General features: G+C 46.5%; 1 protein-coding gene across 1 annotated transcript in view; it reads right to left on the bottom strand.

The window, feature by feature from the left end:
* KDM2A (lysine demethylase 2A) overlaps window positions 1–13843 on the bottom strand; it is an 84396-nt gene extending 70553 nt beyond the window's left edge. The window contains exons 1-3 of the mRNA XM_084631075.1: window positions 13781–13843; window positions 12948–12975; window positions 9589–9693 (exon numbers count right to left, since the gene is read on the bottom strand). Coding sequence (XP_084487201.1) covers window positions 9589–9693; window positions 12948–12975; window positions 13781–13800 — 153 coding nt within the window. The 5' untranslated portion in view covers window positions 13801–13843. The remainder of the gene's footprint in view (window positions 1–9588; window positions 9694–12947; window positions 12976–13780) is intronic.
* Window positions 13844–15145: the final 1302 nt, after the last annotated feature.

The raw sequence follows: 15145 nt of genomic DNA, 5'->3' as shown, positions 1-15145 counted from the left end.
AGAAATGATCCCCCTTCTAGTTAAACCCACCCCCAAAATAATCATGGAAAAACCCTGCCATTTGCTGACATTACATTGCACGCTCTGCTTGCGCGTTATACCCCTTCTCCCATCATCATTTAGATTGTAAGCTCTTCAGTGCAGGGGCCATCTGCTACTTTCTATGCACAATACCTAGCACAATGGGTCCCTACACTGAGTTGCCCATAGGCACTTCCATAATAAACATATTAAATACATTAGCTAGACCAAAGATCTGACCTACTATGGAATTTCTTATACTGCTAGAAGGGAGAACTGGTTAATAGTGCTGTATTAATATACTAGAGACCACAAATAAGAGCAGAGCTCAGTATTGCGCATATACAACACTGATTATGGCAGGTCTCTCAGATCCTTAACTTCCTTCTCTTTCACAGTGATGAATATCTCTGGGCATTTTCATATGATCATTGGATTTGTAGTTAAATCCTAACAAAACAATGACTGTATAATTCTGAAAGCCAATGAACCGAAAGGTCAACAATGGCCACTAAATTAACTTTCAGAGTTCATACTAGCCATTTAGAGCCCTCCACTAAGCTCATCCTTGTCCTCTCCTTCCCTGGAATCAGCAAATCTGGTCTGTGCATCAGGAGTGTTAACAGCTTTCCCCAATGGTAGGGAGCAATTGCCCCCAAATGTTTGCACAGACAATGACCTAATTCAAACTGAGGTAAGAGCTTTTGTTTTTCCTCTAAACACAGTGCCACTGCCCCATCACATGAAGTGTCTGTCCCAAAGGACCACCTGCTTAACTGCATACCCAGAGTTGGGACTAACAAATAAGGATTAGTGAACAATAAAAAGCCAGTGGGGAGGAACAGGTATCCTAAGGAGTTAGTACCACCTCCAGCAGGGATAACCCCATAAAACCTGTTCATGCTCATTAAAAGGAAACACTGATGCTACTTGCAAACTTTGTTTAGTATCTGACAGGCAACTGAAAGTGCTCATCTACGTCTCTTCAGCTCAGTCAGCACTGCAGCTTACAAATCATGTTAAAGGGACAGTCAGTTTTTAAAAACAGCTCTGTTAAATAGTAAAGAGCAAATCAGCCTTTTAAATGTTTGTTTAAAGCATTATTTTCTGCACGTCTTAGCTGAGAGAAAATGAACACAACTGAGTCACATTTTAGTCTTTTTTTTTCCTTCAGATTCTGTCATGGGCTAGCACAAGGCTGCAATGTTTAGGATGCAAATACTGCAGGGAAATGCTTTAACATACTGTAACTGTTCCACTGACATTTCAGGGCATTCCAAGTAATCATTTCTACTGAAATTAGGTTCCATTAAAAATACGTCCAAAAACTAAGTTTGGGGCTAAATATGAGCAGAGTCTTTACAAGACAAGATAGTTTGCTGCCCACACATTGTTAGTGAAGTGAGCCTGAAACCCATTTTTTGAGGCCAAGGGGAGGAGTGAGTTGGTTGAAGTGATTAGTCTCACAAGTCCTGTCTAGACTAGGAAAGTAAGGTGTGTTTAGCAGCTATGATCACGTTACAGCTGAAGAGCATTCAGTCACACGAGGTTCACGTAGTGTGCTGGAGAACCACTTTAGTTGGTCCTCTTAGGTGATTTAACAAAGTATAGCCTGTCAAAGTAGGTGCTCACAGAGCATCTGTTCCCAAACTGGGAGGCAGTCCTAGAATACGAATATGGGGTGAATGTAACCCATCCAGATTCACATGCAAGTATATTTGGCACCTCTCACCTGCCCAAGCATCCACAGCTGCATGCATTTGGCAATCCAAGCCACTTCCCACCCCCACCCTGCCACCTCACACAGCCATAGTTGCAAGCACTTGAATAACTGGGATCAGGACTAGATTCATAGATATTTAGGTCAGAAGGGACCATTATGATCATCTAGTCTGACCTCCTGCACAGCGCAGACCACAGAATTTCACCCACCACTCCTGCAAAAAACCTCCCACCTATGTCTGAGCTATTGAAGTCCTCAAATCATGGTTTAAAGACTTCAAGGAGCAGAGAATGTGCTACCACACATGACACTGATCTCTTTTGTAAAGCACTTTGAGATCTAAAGTCAATTGTTAGCTATTACTACTTGGTACAGGCCAATACAAGAGATCCTAAGGCCAACAGAAGCCAGAGAAATCATTCTGATGACCACCCCAACATCCCCACTGCTAGGAAGCCAAGGGCTACTTGGCTTCCTTCCACTGGGGCTTATATTTTGATGCTAGCCTAGGTATGATCAATTTAGAAGCTGCAGATGGCTTAGAGTGGAAGACCCTGCCCACTCTTAATTCCCTATATCTATGATTGCTGTAGAACAGTGGTTCTCAACAAGGGGTCTGGGACCTATTGGGGGGGCAACAAGCAGGTTTCAGGGGCCTCCGCCAAGCAGGACCAGTGTAAGATTTTCTGGGCCCAGGGCAGAAAGGGACTGAAGCCTGGGGCCCTGATCCCCGCCATCTGAAGCGGAAGCCTGAGCAGCTTAGCTTTGCAGTGCCCCCTGTGGCATGTGGCCCTGGGCAGTTGCCCTGCTTGCTACCCCCTAACACCAGCTCTGGCTTTTATATGCAGAAAACCAGTTATTGTGGCACAGGTGGGCTGTGGAGTTTTTGTTTGAGAGGCCTCAGAAAGAAAAAGATTGAGAACCCCTGCTGTAGAGGATGGGGATGTGTCCACTCTTCCATTTCTGTTGCTCCCCCCCCCATCCCCACCCCCGCTGCAGTGCTTTGGGGTGCACTGATTTTGCCCTTTCCCCTGCTCCTAACTCCCAGCATAGCATTCTGAGTTACAATGGTCTGGCCAGTTTCACTGCTACTAAAAAACAGGAAGTATAAAACATACTATACTTGTATGTTTTACTCTACTGCAAAGGACATTTTCCTAGAGAAAAGTCCGTCTCTCATCCCTGCCTTGAGTGCTTCCCCAAAACACAGACTATGATCCCTCCTACAGCATAATGGAGGTCAGTGGCAGAAACTGTGGTTGAGCACCTTCCCTTATTCTATGACTCCACACACTGTAAAGCATATCTGAACTAGTGCCTGGGGGGGGGGATACTGATTTCAGAGTAGCAGCCGTGTTAGTCTGTATTCGCAAAAAGAAAAGGAGTACTTGTGGCACCTTAGAGACTAACCAATTTATTTGAGCATAAGCTTTCATACTGCGGACATCAAACATGTCTAAGCAGGATCACATTTCGTATGGAAGAGCTCTCACTTTGTGCTGGTGGGGACAGAGTTTCTCTCATACAAAGCATCTGCAGATTTCATATGTGGATCTAGTCAGAGGTCAGGCCAAGCCAGTACTTAAATGGGAGATCTCCAAGAACACCTAGGGTCAGTGGGAGGAGAGTTGGTGGAAAGCAGTATCGGCCATTCTATAGGAGGCATTTTCTTCTATGACAAAACAGCCATCATGGGAGATGCAGCCTTTCAGATTATAAGTATTGCAGTAGGGTCCAGAGGCCCCAATCAGCAATCAAGGCACCCATCGTGTTTGATTATGTACAAACACAAAGAGATAGTCTGAGACAAAGACCCTTTGCCCTGATGACTTGACAACATAAAAGACACAGTGGCGGGCAGAATTTCCAGCTAAGGTAATGACACTTTATTGCTCTACATTCTAGTCAAACTGCTTTGACTAGATACAATGTTATTGCTCTTTATTTCCTAATTTAAACTTCATTACTGAACAGTTGTGGAACAATTTCAGTGGTGAGTGAAACAATCCCTAATTTCTCTCCCAAGGGTCTTGCAAGTCTTAATTCGTGTGTATATGGATAAGGCTTTAAGTTCCATTGAGTAACGAGAGGCTGAGATTTCTTATTCCTGTGATTCAAATATTCACCACCACCACTCACCCCCATGGTGTCCCTGAAGGATTGCTGAAGGGATTAAAATATGGAGTCTTTCACACATTGGTTCTAATCCACCCCTCTAGTGCCAACTGCATATAGCTCCCACCAATGACTATTTGGCAACTGACAGTATATGAAAGGCAATGTTTATGTTTCCAGTGGAACATTTTTACGCTATTAAAACTACCCACAATTACCATTCCATGCTCTTACTAACATCAGAGAAGACAAGGTTTGAGTAGGCCTTGAAGACTGAATTCCCCTTTCACTGCCATAAATCATTAGCCAGAACAGAAATTCTTTTTTATACCAATACTATTTAAAAGTCTGGTTGAATCCACCCAAACAGATCTGGGAAGCTGGGATTATTTTGCTCTTGTGCACTGAAACCAATGATGCTCCACTGACAGGAAAAGAATCTCCAGAACTAACAATACCTTGGCTCCATAACACAAGAGTAAGGGGCAGTAACTTTTCAAACTACAGAGCCATTTCTCTCCAGGATAGACTGTAGAACTCACTATCAGAAGGGACCACAGAGACAAATACAACACTGGGTGGGCACAACATGATAACTAAACACCTTTGTGGTTCTGTGAACTCAGATAGTGATACAAGGATGATAAAGTATCATGTTTCAGCCAGTAAGATGGTCAGAGGAATCTTCCTCTTGTACAGCACTCTACAAGTGGCCAAGTGCAATATGGAAAGGGTTTTAATTTCCGTCTGAAGCATCAGATACTGGTTGCTGCTGAAGACATGATCCTCGACTAGTTGGACCAGTATTCTGATGCAGTATGACAAATCAGACTCTTCAAAATGGCCAGATGACTAACCGGAAAGCCTTAACTCTTGTATTCACTACAATGTCCATCTGTACATGTCTGCATGAAAACAGAATTAAGTGGTGTCTGAGTGTGAAAAGTATTGGATTGACAGCCCCAGGAGAATGAATTTCTCAGTTCATTCTGCATAGGTAGAGCCTAAACATCTGCAGTTCATGCTTCCTACTCACACTACCATTCCTGCCAGCATAGCCTTGCAGGCGCTAAGCGGGAAGTTCAGTCTCCACGGTGGTCAAATGCCTGACCCATAGACTTGACATCCAATTGGTGTCATGCTGCTCACTCAAATACATTCAGGCCTGGTCTACACCTAAAAACTAGAGGGACTTACCTACACCGCTCAGGGTTGTGAAAAATTGTGCGTCCTGTGCGCTGTAGTTATCTTGACCTACCCCCACCACTCAGGGCTGTGAAAAATTGTTTGCCCTGTGATGTAGTTAGGTCAACCTACTCACACTATAGACACAGCTAGATTAAAGAAGCGTTCTTCCATCGACCTAGGTACTGAATCCCGGAGATGTGGATTAACTACAGCAACGGAAAAACCCCTTTCATCAATGTAGGAAGCATTTACACTATGGTGCTCCAGCACTGTAACTGTGTCCCTGTAGCAGACACGCTCTTGGACTCCTCAGAATCAAAGCTTGCATTTAGAAGAGTTTCTAGCCTTCTTTGCAGCCATGATAACTTTACAGAAAAAAACAGAATGTAAACTGATGAAGTGCAGCCTTCTTGACTCTGCTACAGCCCAATGCATTACCTAGTACATGGGCTCTCAAACTTTTTTTTTTGCTCGGACCCCCTTTGAAAATATATCAGGCTGTGATGACTGGCCCAAAAAAGTGACTCCCCCTCCCCTCCATACCACGCTACCTTTACTGCTGAGCAGTGCTGCCCTTAGAGCTGGGTGCATGGTCAGCAGCTGCTGCTCTCCGGCCACCCAGCTCTGAAGGGCTCGGACGGTCAGCTCCACACATGGCTCACAGCCAAAGCCCTGGCATGCAGGGGGCTGACACCTCATGAGCCCCTGAAGGGTCGCAACCCCCAGTTTGAGAACCCCTGGGCTAGGAGAATTACTTTTCCAGCCCATTCATCTCAACGAGATGTTAAATAGTTAATGCTGGTACTTCAGAGTTAACCCCAACAGATCTTCAACCACTGATCACTTTTAGCAGAGGAGATTAGGAAGGGGGTGGCAGTGAAGTCCAAATAAAGTGGTTGCATGGTAAATTCGAAGTCACTACAGAAAAGAAAGCAGCAGACATTTACAAAACGTTAATAAATTAAACGTCATAACCCCCATGTGACAGATCTCCCTATGAGACAAAGGGTTTGCCAGTGCAGATATACCAGTAGAGCTATACAAGCCACCCCCTCCAGTGGAGAAAGCTCATGCTGGCAAAATAACTCTTTGTTTACATCAGTTAACGCTATCAGAATAAGCCATTTTGATGGTATAGCTGCATCTACTCTAGGGTTTTTACTCACCTAGCTATGTTGGTTGTGGGTGTGATTTTTCTGGCAAAACTTTCACTGAGGTTTCTGCCACACTTACTTACCCAAGGCCACAGGAAGACCTACAAAACCAGATAGAGAACCAAGCTATGACTCTGTCCTCTGCTCTAATCCCCAGCCATGCTCCTTCTCCTGTGGTCTGAACTTACTTCAACACTGCTGTTTATTCAGCTCATATCGGCGCTAAACCATCAACACTACAACTATAGGTAAAAGAACCCCAAGTTCTTGGTAATTTTAAGTTTGATGACTACAGCCATTTTTAACAGGCATGGCTGGCAAACAATGACTTAACTATAAAACCTGTAGGAGTTACTTCAGAGTTTCCCACAGAAGCCATAAGGGGCTGGAAGTATGAAGAATTTGTCTTTCACTAAGATGTTTTCTGCACCAGATGTTTAGCCTGAAGATTATATCCACAAAATTTAAGATGCAACCAACACTATCCCCTGTGGGATAGTGGGAGTGAAACCAATTACCCTACAGATTACAATTACTACCTCACCCTTACAAGGTGAGCACTAGTTACAACTCTCCAGCTTGCTCTCCGCAGGCTCTTAAGGCACAGAAGTAGCAACTGACTAGATGACAAGGAAAGTGACCTCTCTGGGAAACCTAATCCTAGAGATCAGTGCACCACTTCACTAGACTTCATGCCAACTGATTTTATTTTGAAGAGTTAAAGGATAAAGATTTAATTGCAGCAGTCAAAAGCCTGAGGGTTAGGGCAAAGAGACCAAGCTGACCATGCAGCTTAGCACAACTTCTCCAAGAAATGGGAATGAAAGAACACCAGCTTTTCTTCTTTTCTCTTAATGGGAACTCTGTTCCAGACACAGACACCATTAATAAAATCTCAGACTCTCTAAGGGAAGGTCTAAACTTAAAATGCTGCAGTAGTGCAGACGCATTGCTGCAGCTGTGCTGCCGTGGCACTACAGAGAAGATGCTACCGACACCAAAGGAAGGGATTCTCCTGTCAGTGTAGGTACTCCACCCGTACAGGAGGTGGGAGCTATGCTGATGGGAGAATTCTCCCATGAATTTAGCATTCTCTATCTTGGGAGTTAGGTCAATTTATCTGTCGCTCAGGGGTGAAGGGTTTTCACACCTCTGAGCTATGTAGTTATAGTGACCTACTTTCCTAGTGTAGATCTGGCCTCTGGAGTGCGAATACTAAAATAAGACAGACACACACAACCAGTTCAAACTAACTTCAGCGAAAAGCCGATTTCCTTCGGGCTGGTCTACACTGAAAAAGTACATCGGCATAGCTATGTCTTCAGGGCTGTAGCTATGCCAACCTAAGCCCAGTGTAGACAGTGCTAAATTGACAGAAGAATTCTTCTGTCGACTCACGGAGGTGGATAACTAAGTGACAGGAGAAGCACCTCCTGTTGTTGTACAGTGTCTACAATGAAGCTCTATAGTGGTGCTACTGTAGTGTTTTAAATGTTGACAGTCTCAGGTTAAAAAGTATACTCAAGTCAGATCTGGGCCAATGTAATGCCAACAGAAAGCCACCCCAGTTTAAGCTACACAGTATCCCAACTCCTCCTCTCCCCATCTGCCCCAAATACTAAGAGATGCCTGTTTTGTCACAAGTAACAACTATACCAGTTTCTTATGTCTGAAAGCATATTCTTTGACCTGTGACTTTTCCATTTTTGAAGCTTAAATAGTCATAGAATCATAGAATATTAGGGTTGGAACCTCAGGAGGTCATCTAGTCCAACCCGCTGCTCAAAGCAGGACCAGCACCATCCCAGCCAGGGCTTTGTCAAGCCAGGCCTTAAAAACCTCTAAGGATGGAGATTCCACCACCTCCCTAGGGAACCCATTCCAGTGCTTCACCATGCTCCTAGTGAAATAGTGATTGGAAATATCCAACCTAGACCTAATATCTGCAACCTGAGACCATTGCTCCTTGTTCTGTCATCTGCTACCACTGAGAACAGCCGAGCTCCATCCTCTTTGAAACCCCCCCTTCAGGTAGTTGAAGGCCGCTATCAAATCCTCATTCACTCTTTTCTTCTGCAGACTAAATAACCCCAGTTCCCTCAGCCTCTCTGCAGAAGTCATGTGCCCCAGCCCCCTAATCATTTTCGTTGCCCTCCACTGGACTCTCTCCAATTTGTCCACATCCCTTCTGTAGTGAAGAGACCAAAACTGGACACAGTACTCCAGGTGCGGCCTCACGAGTGCTGAATAGAGGGGAATGATCACTTGCCTCGATCTGCTGGCAATGCTCCTACTTATACAGCCCAATATGCTGTTGGCCTTCTTGGCAACATGGGCACACTGCTGACTCATATCCAGCTTCTCGTCCACTGTTATCCCCAGGTCCTTTTCTGAAGAACTGCTGCTTAGCCAGTCAGTCCCCAGCCTGTAGCGGTGCAGGGGATTCTTCCTTCCTAAGTGCAGAACTCTGCACTTGTCCTTATTGAACTTCATCAGATCTCCTGTGGCCCAATCCTCCAATTTGTCTAGGTCACTCTGGACCCTATCCCTACCCTCCAGCATATCTACCTCTCCCGCAGCTTAGTGTCATCTGCGAACTTGCTGAGGGTACAATTCATCCCATCATCCAGATCATTAATAAAGATGCTGAACAAAACCAGCCCCAGGACTGACCCCTGGGGAACTGATACTGGCTGCCAACTAGACAGCCATTGATCACTACCCGTTGAGCCCGACAATCTAGCCAGCTTTCTAACAGTCCATTCATCCAATCCATATTTTTTTAACTTGCTGGCAAGAATACTGTGGGAGACCGTATCAAAAGCTTTGCTAAAGTCAGGATATATCCACCACTTTCCCCATATCCACAGAGCCAGTTATCTCATCATAGAAGGCAATGAGGTTGGTCAGGCATGACTTGCCCTTGGTGAATCCATGTTGACTGTTCCTGATCACATTCCTCTCCTCCCAGTGCTTCAAAATGGATTCCTTGAGGACCTGCTCCATGATTTTGCTGGGGACTGAAGTGAGGCTAACTGGGCTGTTGTTCCCCGGGTTCTCTTTCTTCCCTTTTTAAAATATGGGCACTATATTTGCCTTTTTCCAATCGTCCGGGCCATGTATTAGGCTGGTAACAACCATGGTTATAACGTTCCCCCACAATAAGACACACTTGTATGATGTGAATTGGAGGCATTAAATGATCTGATTGACTGCCCACCTAAGTGGTTATATGTTTCAGTGGATAAGCTGGAGATGCTAGTCTCATTGCTACATGGGGTGGTAATGAGCCTGCTCCCACTATAAAGCCAGGGTGTTTTTTGTGGGTTGAAAGGCAAATAAAGAGAATAACAGTGAGAGTTTGATGGGTAAAAAGTGAATACTGACCAATCTTTGGCTGTAACGGATCCTCTCTTCCTCAGGCTCCATCTCTGACTCTTCTGAAGAGAGTGAGAAGGACACTCCGGGGCTACTGTCTTCCTCCTCTTCCTCCTTAGTAACCAAAATGAAATAGTGAAAGATTGCACACAGTTATTAGAAACTCTCCTTTAAGCCTTCATTTCTTCATTCGTGACTGTAACATTGCGCAATACAATGTACAGAGGCCACAGAACAGCAATGGGCTAGCTCCTGAAAAGAGTTACAAAGGGATCTCACTGAACTGGGTGACTGGGCAACAAAATGGGAAGTGAAATTCAATGCTGATAAGTGCAAACTAATGAACGTTGGAAAACAATCCCAACTATACATACAAAATGACGGGGTATAAATTAGCTGTTACTACTTTAGAAAGATCTTGGAGTCATCATGGATAGTTCTCTGAAAACACCCACTCAATATGCAGCAGCAATAAAAAAAGTTAATATATTAGGAACTATTACGAAAGGGATATATAATAAAACAGATGATATCATGCCACTATATAATTCCATGGTATGCCCACACTTTAAATACTGCACGCAGTTCTGGTCACTGCATCTCAAAAAACTGTATTAGAACTGGAAAAAAAGTACAAAGAAGGGCAACAACAATTATTAGGTGCATGGAACAGCTTCCATAAAAGGAGACATTAAAAGACTAGCACAGCTCATCTTAGAAAAGAGACGACAAAGTGGGGATATATTCATGGTCTATAAAATCATGGTGTGGAGAAAGCTAATATTTACTCCTTCATAAAACAAAAACTAGGGGTCACCTGATGAAATAGGCAGCAGGTTCAAAACAAAAGGAAGTATTTCTTCTCACAACACACGGTCAACCTGTGGAACTCATTGCAAGGGGATGTTGTGAAGGAAAGTAGTATAACTGGGCTCAGAAAAGAATTAGAAAAGTTCATGGAGGCTAGGTCCATCGATGGCTATTAGTCAAGATGGCCAGGGACGCAACCCCATACTCCGAGTATCCGTAAACCTCCAGCTTCCAGAAGCTGGAACTGGATGACAGAGAATGGATCACTTGAAATTTGCTCTGCTCTGTTCATTCCTTCTGAAGCAGCTGGCACTGGCCACTGTCATTTAGAAGGATAAATGGACCATTGGTCTGACCCAGCGTGGCCATTCTTATGTACTCCTTTCTCCATTACTTCCTTGGGGTTCTAGCTTGGCTCCAGGTGACTAGTAATCTGGAGTCATTACCATTTTCTGGTCTACGTGAAGTGAGTTTGTATTCTCAGTTCAGGGAGATGCCTCCACATTAGAGTCATCAGTAAGCCATTCCACTTTGGGATCAGAACCATGCTGGCTTCAAATGTATACTTAAACATACAGTGGCAGCAGGGTTGTAGCACGGTTTTCTTAGAGACTCAGATGTCTCTCTCCGAGAAGCATGTCTCCTAAATCATGCTGTAGACTCCTCCTCTTGATAGTTTGTAATGTGGTTCTCTGCAGCTCCCCCACTACCCTTCAACAACAACAAATCCACATGGATGTTTGTCAGGGAAAATCCGCAGAAACTCTTCTAACAGTAGTTCAACATACTTGCAGGTAGCATGACTAGAGTGACCAGATGTCCTGATTTTATAGGGAGAGTCCCAATTTTGGAGGCTCTCTCTTATATAGGCACCTATTACCCCCTACCCACTGTCCTGATTTTTTACACTTGCTATCTAGTCACCCTAAGTGTGACCAGTGTGGACAGATTCGACAGCTCAGAATTTGCCCCACTGTAGCGCTATTATCACATGGAGGTGCTCTGATATAATATTGTTTGATCTTTTCTATGGGGACAAGATAATGCTGTATTATAACTAAATTAAAGAGCCCAAACTTTATGGCCTTGTCTTTCCTAGGCTGTTTGGGGAAATCTCCCATGGTTGGTAGCAATAGGAGTGATAGCATAAAAAGAACTCAAGCAGCAACTCGTGTTTTCACCATCAAGTCATATCTACCCATTATGAGCAAGATCAGACAACACGATGGTTAAAGTGCCAGTGCCCTGTTTATATTAACACTTCTGCCACTGCTACCACCAGTGACTTAAAGTTTATTATAGACCAGGAGTTCTCACACTTCCTTGCACCACGACCCCCTTCTGACAAAGATTACTGCATGACACCAGAAGAGAGGACCGAAGCCTAAGCCCGCCCAAGCCCCACCACCCAGGATGGGCCAAAGCCCGAGCTCTACCAGCCCGGGCAGGGGGGCCAAAGCTGAAGCCCAGGGGGCCTGTAACCTGAGCCCTGCTACCCAGGGCAGAAGCCCTCGGACCTTCACTTCAGCCCTGAGCAACGGGGCTCAAACTCTGGCTTCGGCCCAACAAGTCTAAGGCAGCATTGGCGACCCCATTAAAATGGGGTTGCAACCCACTTTGGGGTCCCAACCCACAGTTTGAGAACCGCTGTTATGGACAGTTTACATGGCTTGAGCAACAGTCAAACAGTTTTTTCTTATGTGCACAGACAAGCTATGGTATAATAACGAGGGCATTAGTAAATCATAACAGTGCCACAACACATGGTAAATTACATAGCGTAGTTGTGGTATAACAGGCCCCCAACCCTAGCAGTCTCATCAGAGAAGGCCGATTCAGATATTGGCCTACAGAATTAACTCTCCACCCCTCATCCTTAGAAGTGATCTTAGGCCTGGGCAGAGAGGCAGCTGGTTGGGACAGTGCAAGGAGATAGCATGGCTACTGCCTTGGTTTGGCTGTGCTGGGAACACATTCAGGATGTCAATCTCTGTGGAACTGTCAATCCAGCATCCTTCAGTAACACAGAACTCACTTTAAATTGCACATCTTATTAAAACAAAAGTTTCACAGATACCAGATAACTTGTCAATAACAAGAAGTCTTAACCTACTCTCCCTCTTCAGGAGTCAGGGAAAAACTCCTTACAAAGTTTTGTATTTAAGAGTAGTAAAAGACAAGACGGAAAGAAATCCCATCAACTCTTTCTCCCTGCCTCAGGGATAAAACCAACCTCTTCCCCACCCCCACCCAGTGCCCTGCTCTCTTTCTTCAAAAATGTTTTTTAAAACCATGAAACAAATATGAACAGTGCAATATAATAAAGAGATTAAACAATCCCCACATACAAATCCCAGCTCATCTCTGAGGAGAAAGGCAAAGAAGAGATAATGCCAGTGACTGGCTGCTCCTAAGAAGCCAGAATAAAATGCATGGTTCACTGAGTTACATAAAGTTAGAGGGGTCGAGGAGGAGGGAGACCCTGGGCACTGGAGAGGTCACTAGACTCATCACTGTTGGCAAAAACAGGGGGATATGAAGAAAATCAAGTCTCTCACCAGGTCTCTTCTTCTCCTTTGTCCTTTTCTAGTGATGAAAAAAGATTCAGAAAAATAAAGAGAGGAGAAATTAAATCCCACGCATGGCTGTCTTCATCTTGGGTGCTCAGAGGCTCCTAGTATCCAGAAGGGATGGCAAGTCCCAGGAAAACAGCTCTGCTCGTAGAAGGGGGTCAGGACGGTCTCAGGGTGCCTGCAACACTCACCCTTCTCAGCATGGCTGGGAGCAGCCACACAGACATCCCCCCGTAAATAAACCCTCACACACCCAGTGAACAGACTCTCTGCCAGTTACAGGCAATGCCCCTAAGGGGAAAGTCACTCCACCCCCAAATCAACTCACCCCAGCCCCCCCACCTCCAAAATCACCCCACCGCAAATCTCCACCCACCCCCTAACTCACCCCAGCCCACGACCCCAAACCCCCTGCCCCACCCCCAGTCACCCCACCTCCAATCTCCACCCACGCCACCCTCTAACTCACCCCACACCCATCTCAAATCTCCTGCCCCACCCCCTCAATCACTCCACCTCAAATCTCCCCCTCTAAACTCACCCCAAGGGAGTTCGCACTTGGGGTGCCCTAGGGCTATGAGGGAGTCACTCCGGGGGGTGTCCCTCCCCTAACTCGCCCCCAATCCCATCTCCTTACCCCTAACTCGCCCCCCAGCCGCCGCCTCCCCCCCCCGACCCGGCACCCCAAGGCCAAGAGTCTCCAGCCCCCCGCTCTCACCCCAGCGCCCCACTGCCCTGCCCGGCTCTGTCTCAGCGCCAGCGGGCTCGCAACCCGCTGCCATCCCCACCCCCCGCCCGGACTCGCTTCCCCTCCTCACACAGGAGCAGCCGCCGCCATTTTGAACCCGTCAGACTCTCACATACACACACACACAGGATCGGCCCGGCCGCCACACTGCGCCTGCGCGGCCGCGACCTCCTCCCAAGCGGCTTCCTCCCTCCCGTTCCAAGCAGGCTCCACTGGCCGCGCACGCGCAGCGACCTCCCTACCCCGCCACCCAGAGAGCGACGGGCATTCCCATGTGGCGCACGCGCACGAACCTCACGTCCTCTTGTCGAGAACGCCGGCGCAGGCGCTTTGGCTCAACCTCCCAACCATCCTTTGGCGCATGCGCAAAAGCCGCGCCACGAGTCCAACTGCGGTCTGCTCAAATAAATTGGTTAGTCGCTAAGGTGCCGCAAGTCCTCCTTTTCTTTTCGCGAATACAGACTGAGACGGCTGGTACTCTGAAACCGGTCTTCGGCCTATCAGCTTAATCCACCCTGGAACCCGTTCGCATGCGTAGTAGCAAACTCCAAAAGGCTCAGAAAATGCACAGCGGGTGACATCGGATGAAGTGAGCTGTAGCTCAGGAAAGCTCATGCTCAGATAAATTGGTTAGTCTCTGAGGTGCCACAAGTCCTCCTGTTCTTTTAGCAGAGGGAGTGTGGACTAGAGCTAGGGGCTCCCCCAGTGTGCTCCCCACTCCTCTGCACACAGACCAGGGGCACCTCCAGTGTGACGCCCTACGCAGCCATGGGGCTTCCCTAGTGTTACTCTCCACGCCTTCCCACAGTTCTGGGGCACCCCAGACTGACCCCCCACAGTCATGGGGCTTCCCCAGTGTAACCCCACCCCTCCCCACATAGCTATGGGACTCCCCCAGTGTGGCTCCATTGCTCCCCACATAGCCATGTGACCCCCGAAACACCTCCCCACACAACTTGGGTGCTCCCCAGTGTGACCTACACAGCCCTGGGGACATCAGATGAAATGAGCTGTAGCTCACGAAAGCTTATGCTCAAATAAATTTGTGTCTCTAAGGTGCCACAAGTCCTCCTTTTTGCAAGTACAGACTAACATTGCTGCTACTCTATAACCCTTCAGTCACCTATTTGTACAGATCTCTGAGGGTAAATGGGGTATACCCATCCCAAAGACCCATTCCCACAGAACCGTAAGTGGCTCTGAGACCCCTCCCTACAAAGGCCTGGGGACATACAGCATATCACCTCCAAGACCCCTCCCCACACAGACCTGGGGTGCTCACAGTACAATCTGTGCAGATACCCGCTCCCTGTACAGTTGTGGAGGCACACACAGTAGAATGCCTCTGAGACCTTTCTCCCTAGAGCTCTGGGGATAAACACAGTATCTCTCCACCAGATGCTGGCATGGAGGTCATGCTGTATCATCCCCTCTG

Source organism: Lepidochelys olivacea (assembly GCF_965140295.1).
Source record: "Lepidochelys olivacea isolate rLepOli2 genome assembly, chromosome: 6".
Lineage (NCBI taxonomy): Eukaryota > Metazoa > Chordata > Testudines > Cheloniidae > Lepidochelys > Lepidochelys olivacea.
This window is presented reverse-complemented; position numbering and strand designations above follow the sequence as displayed.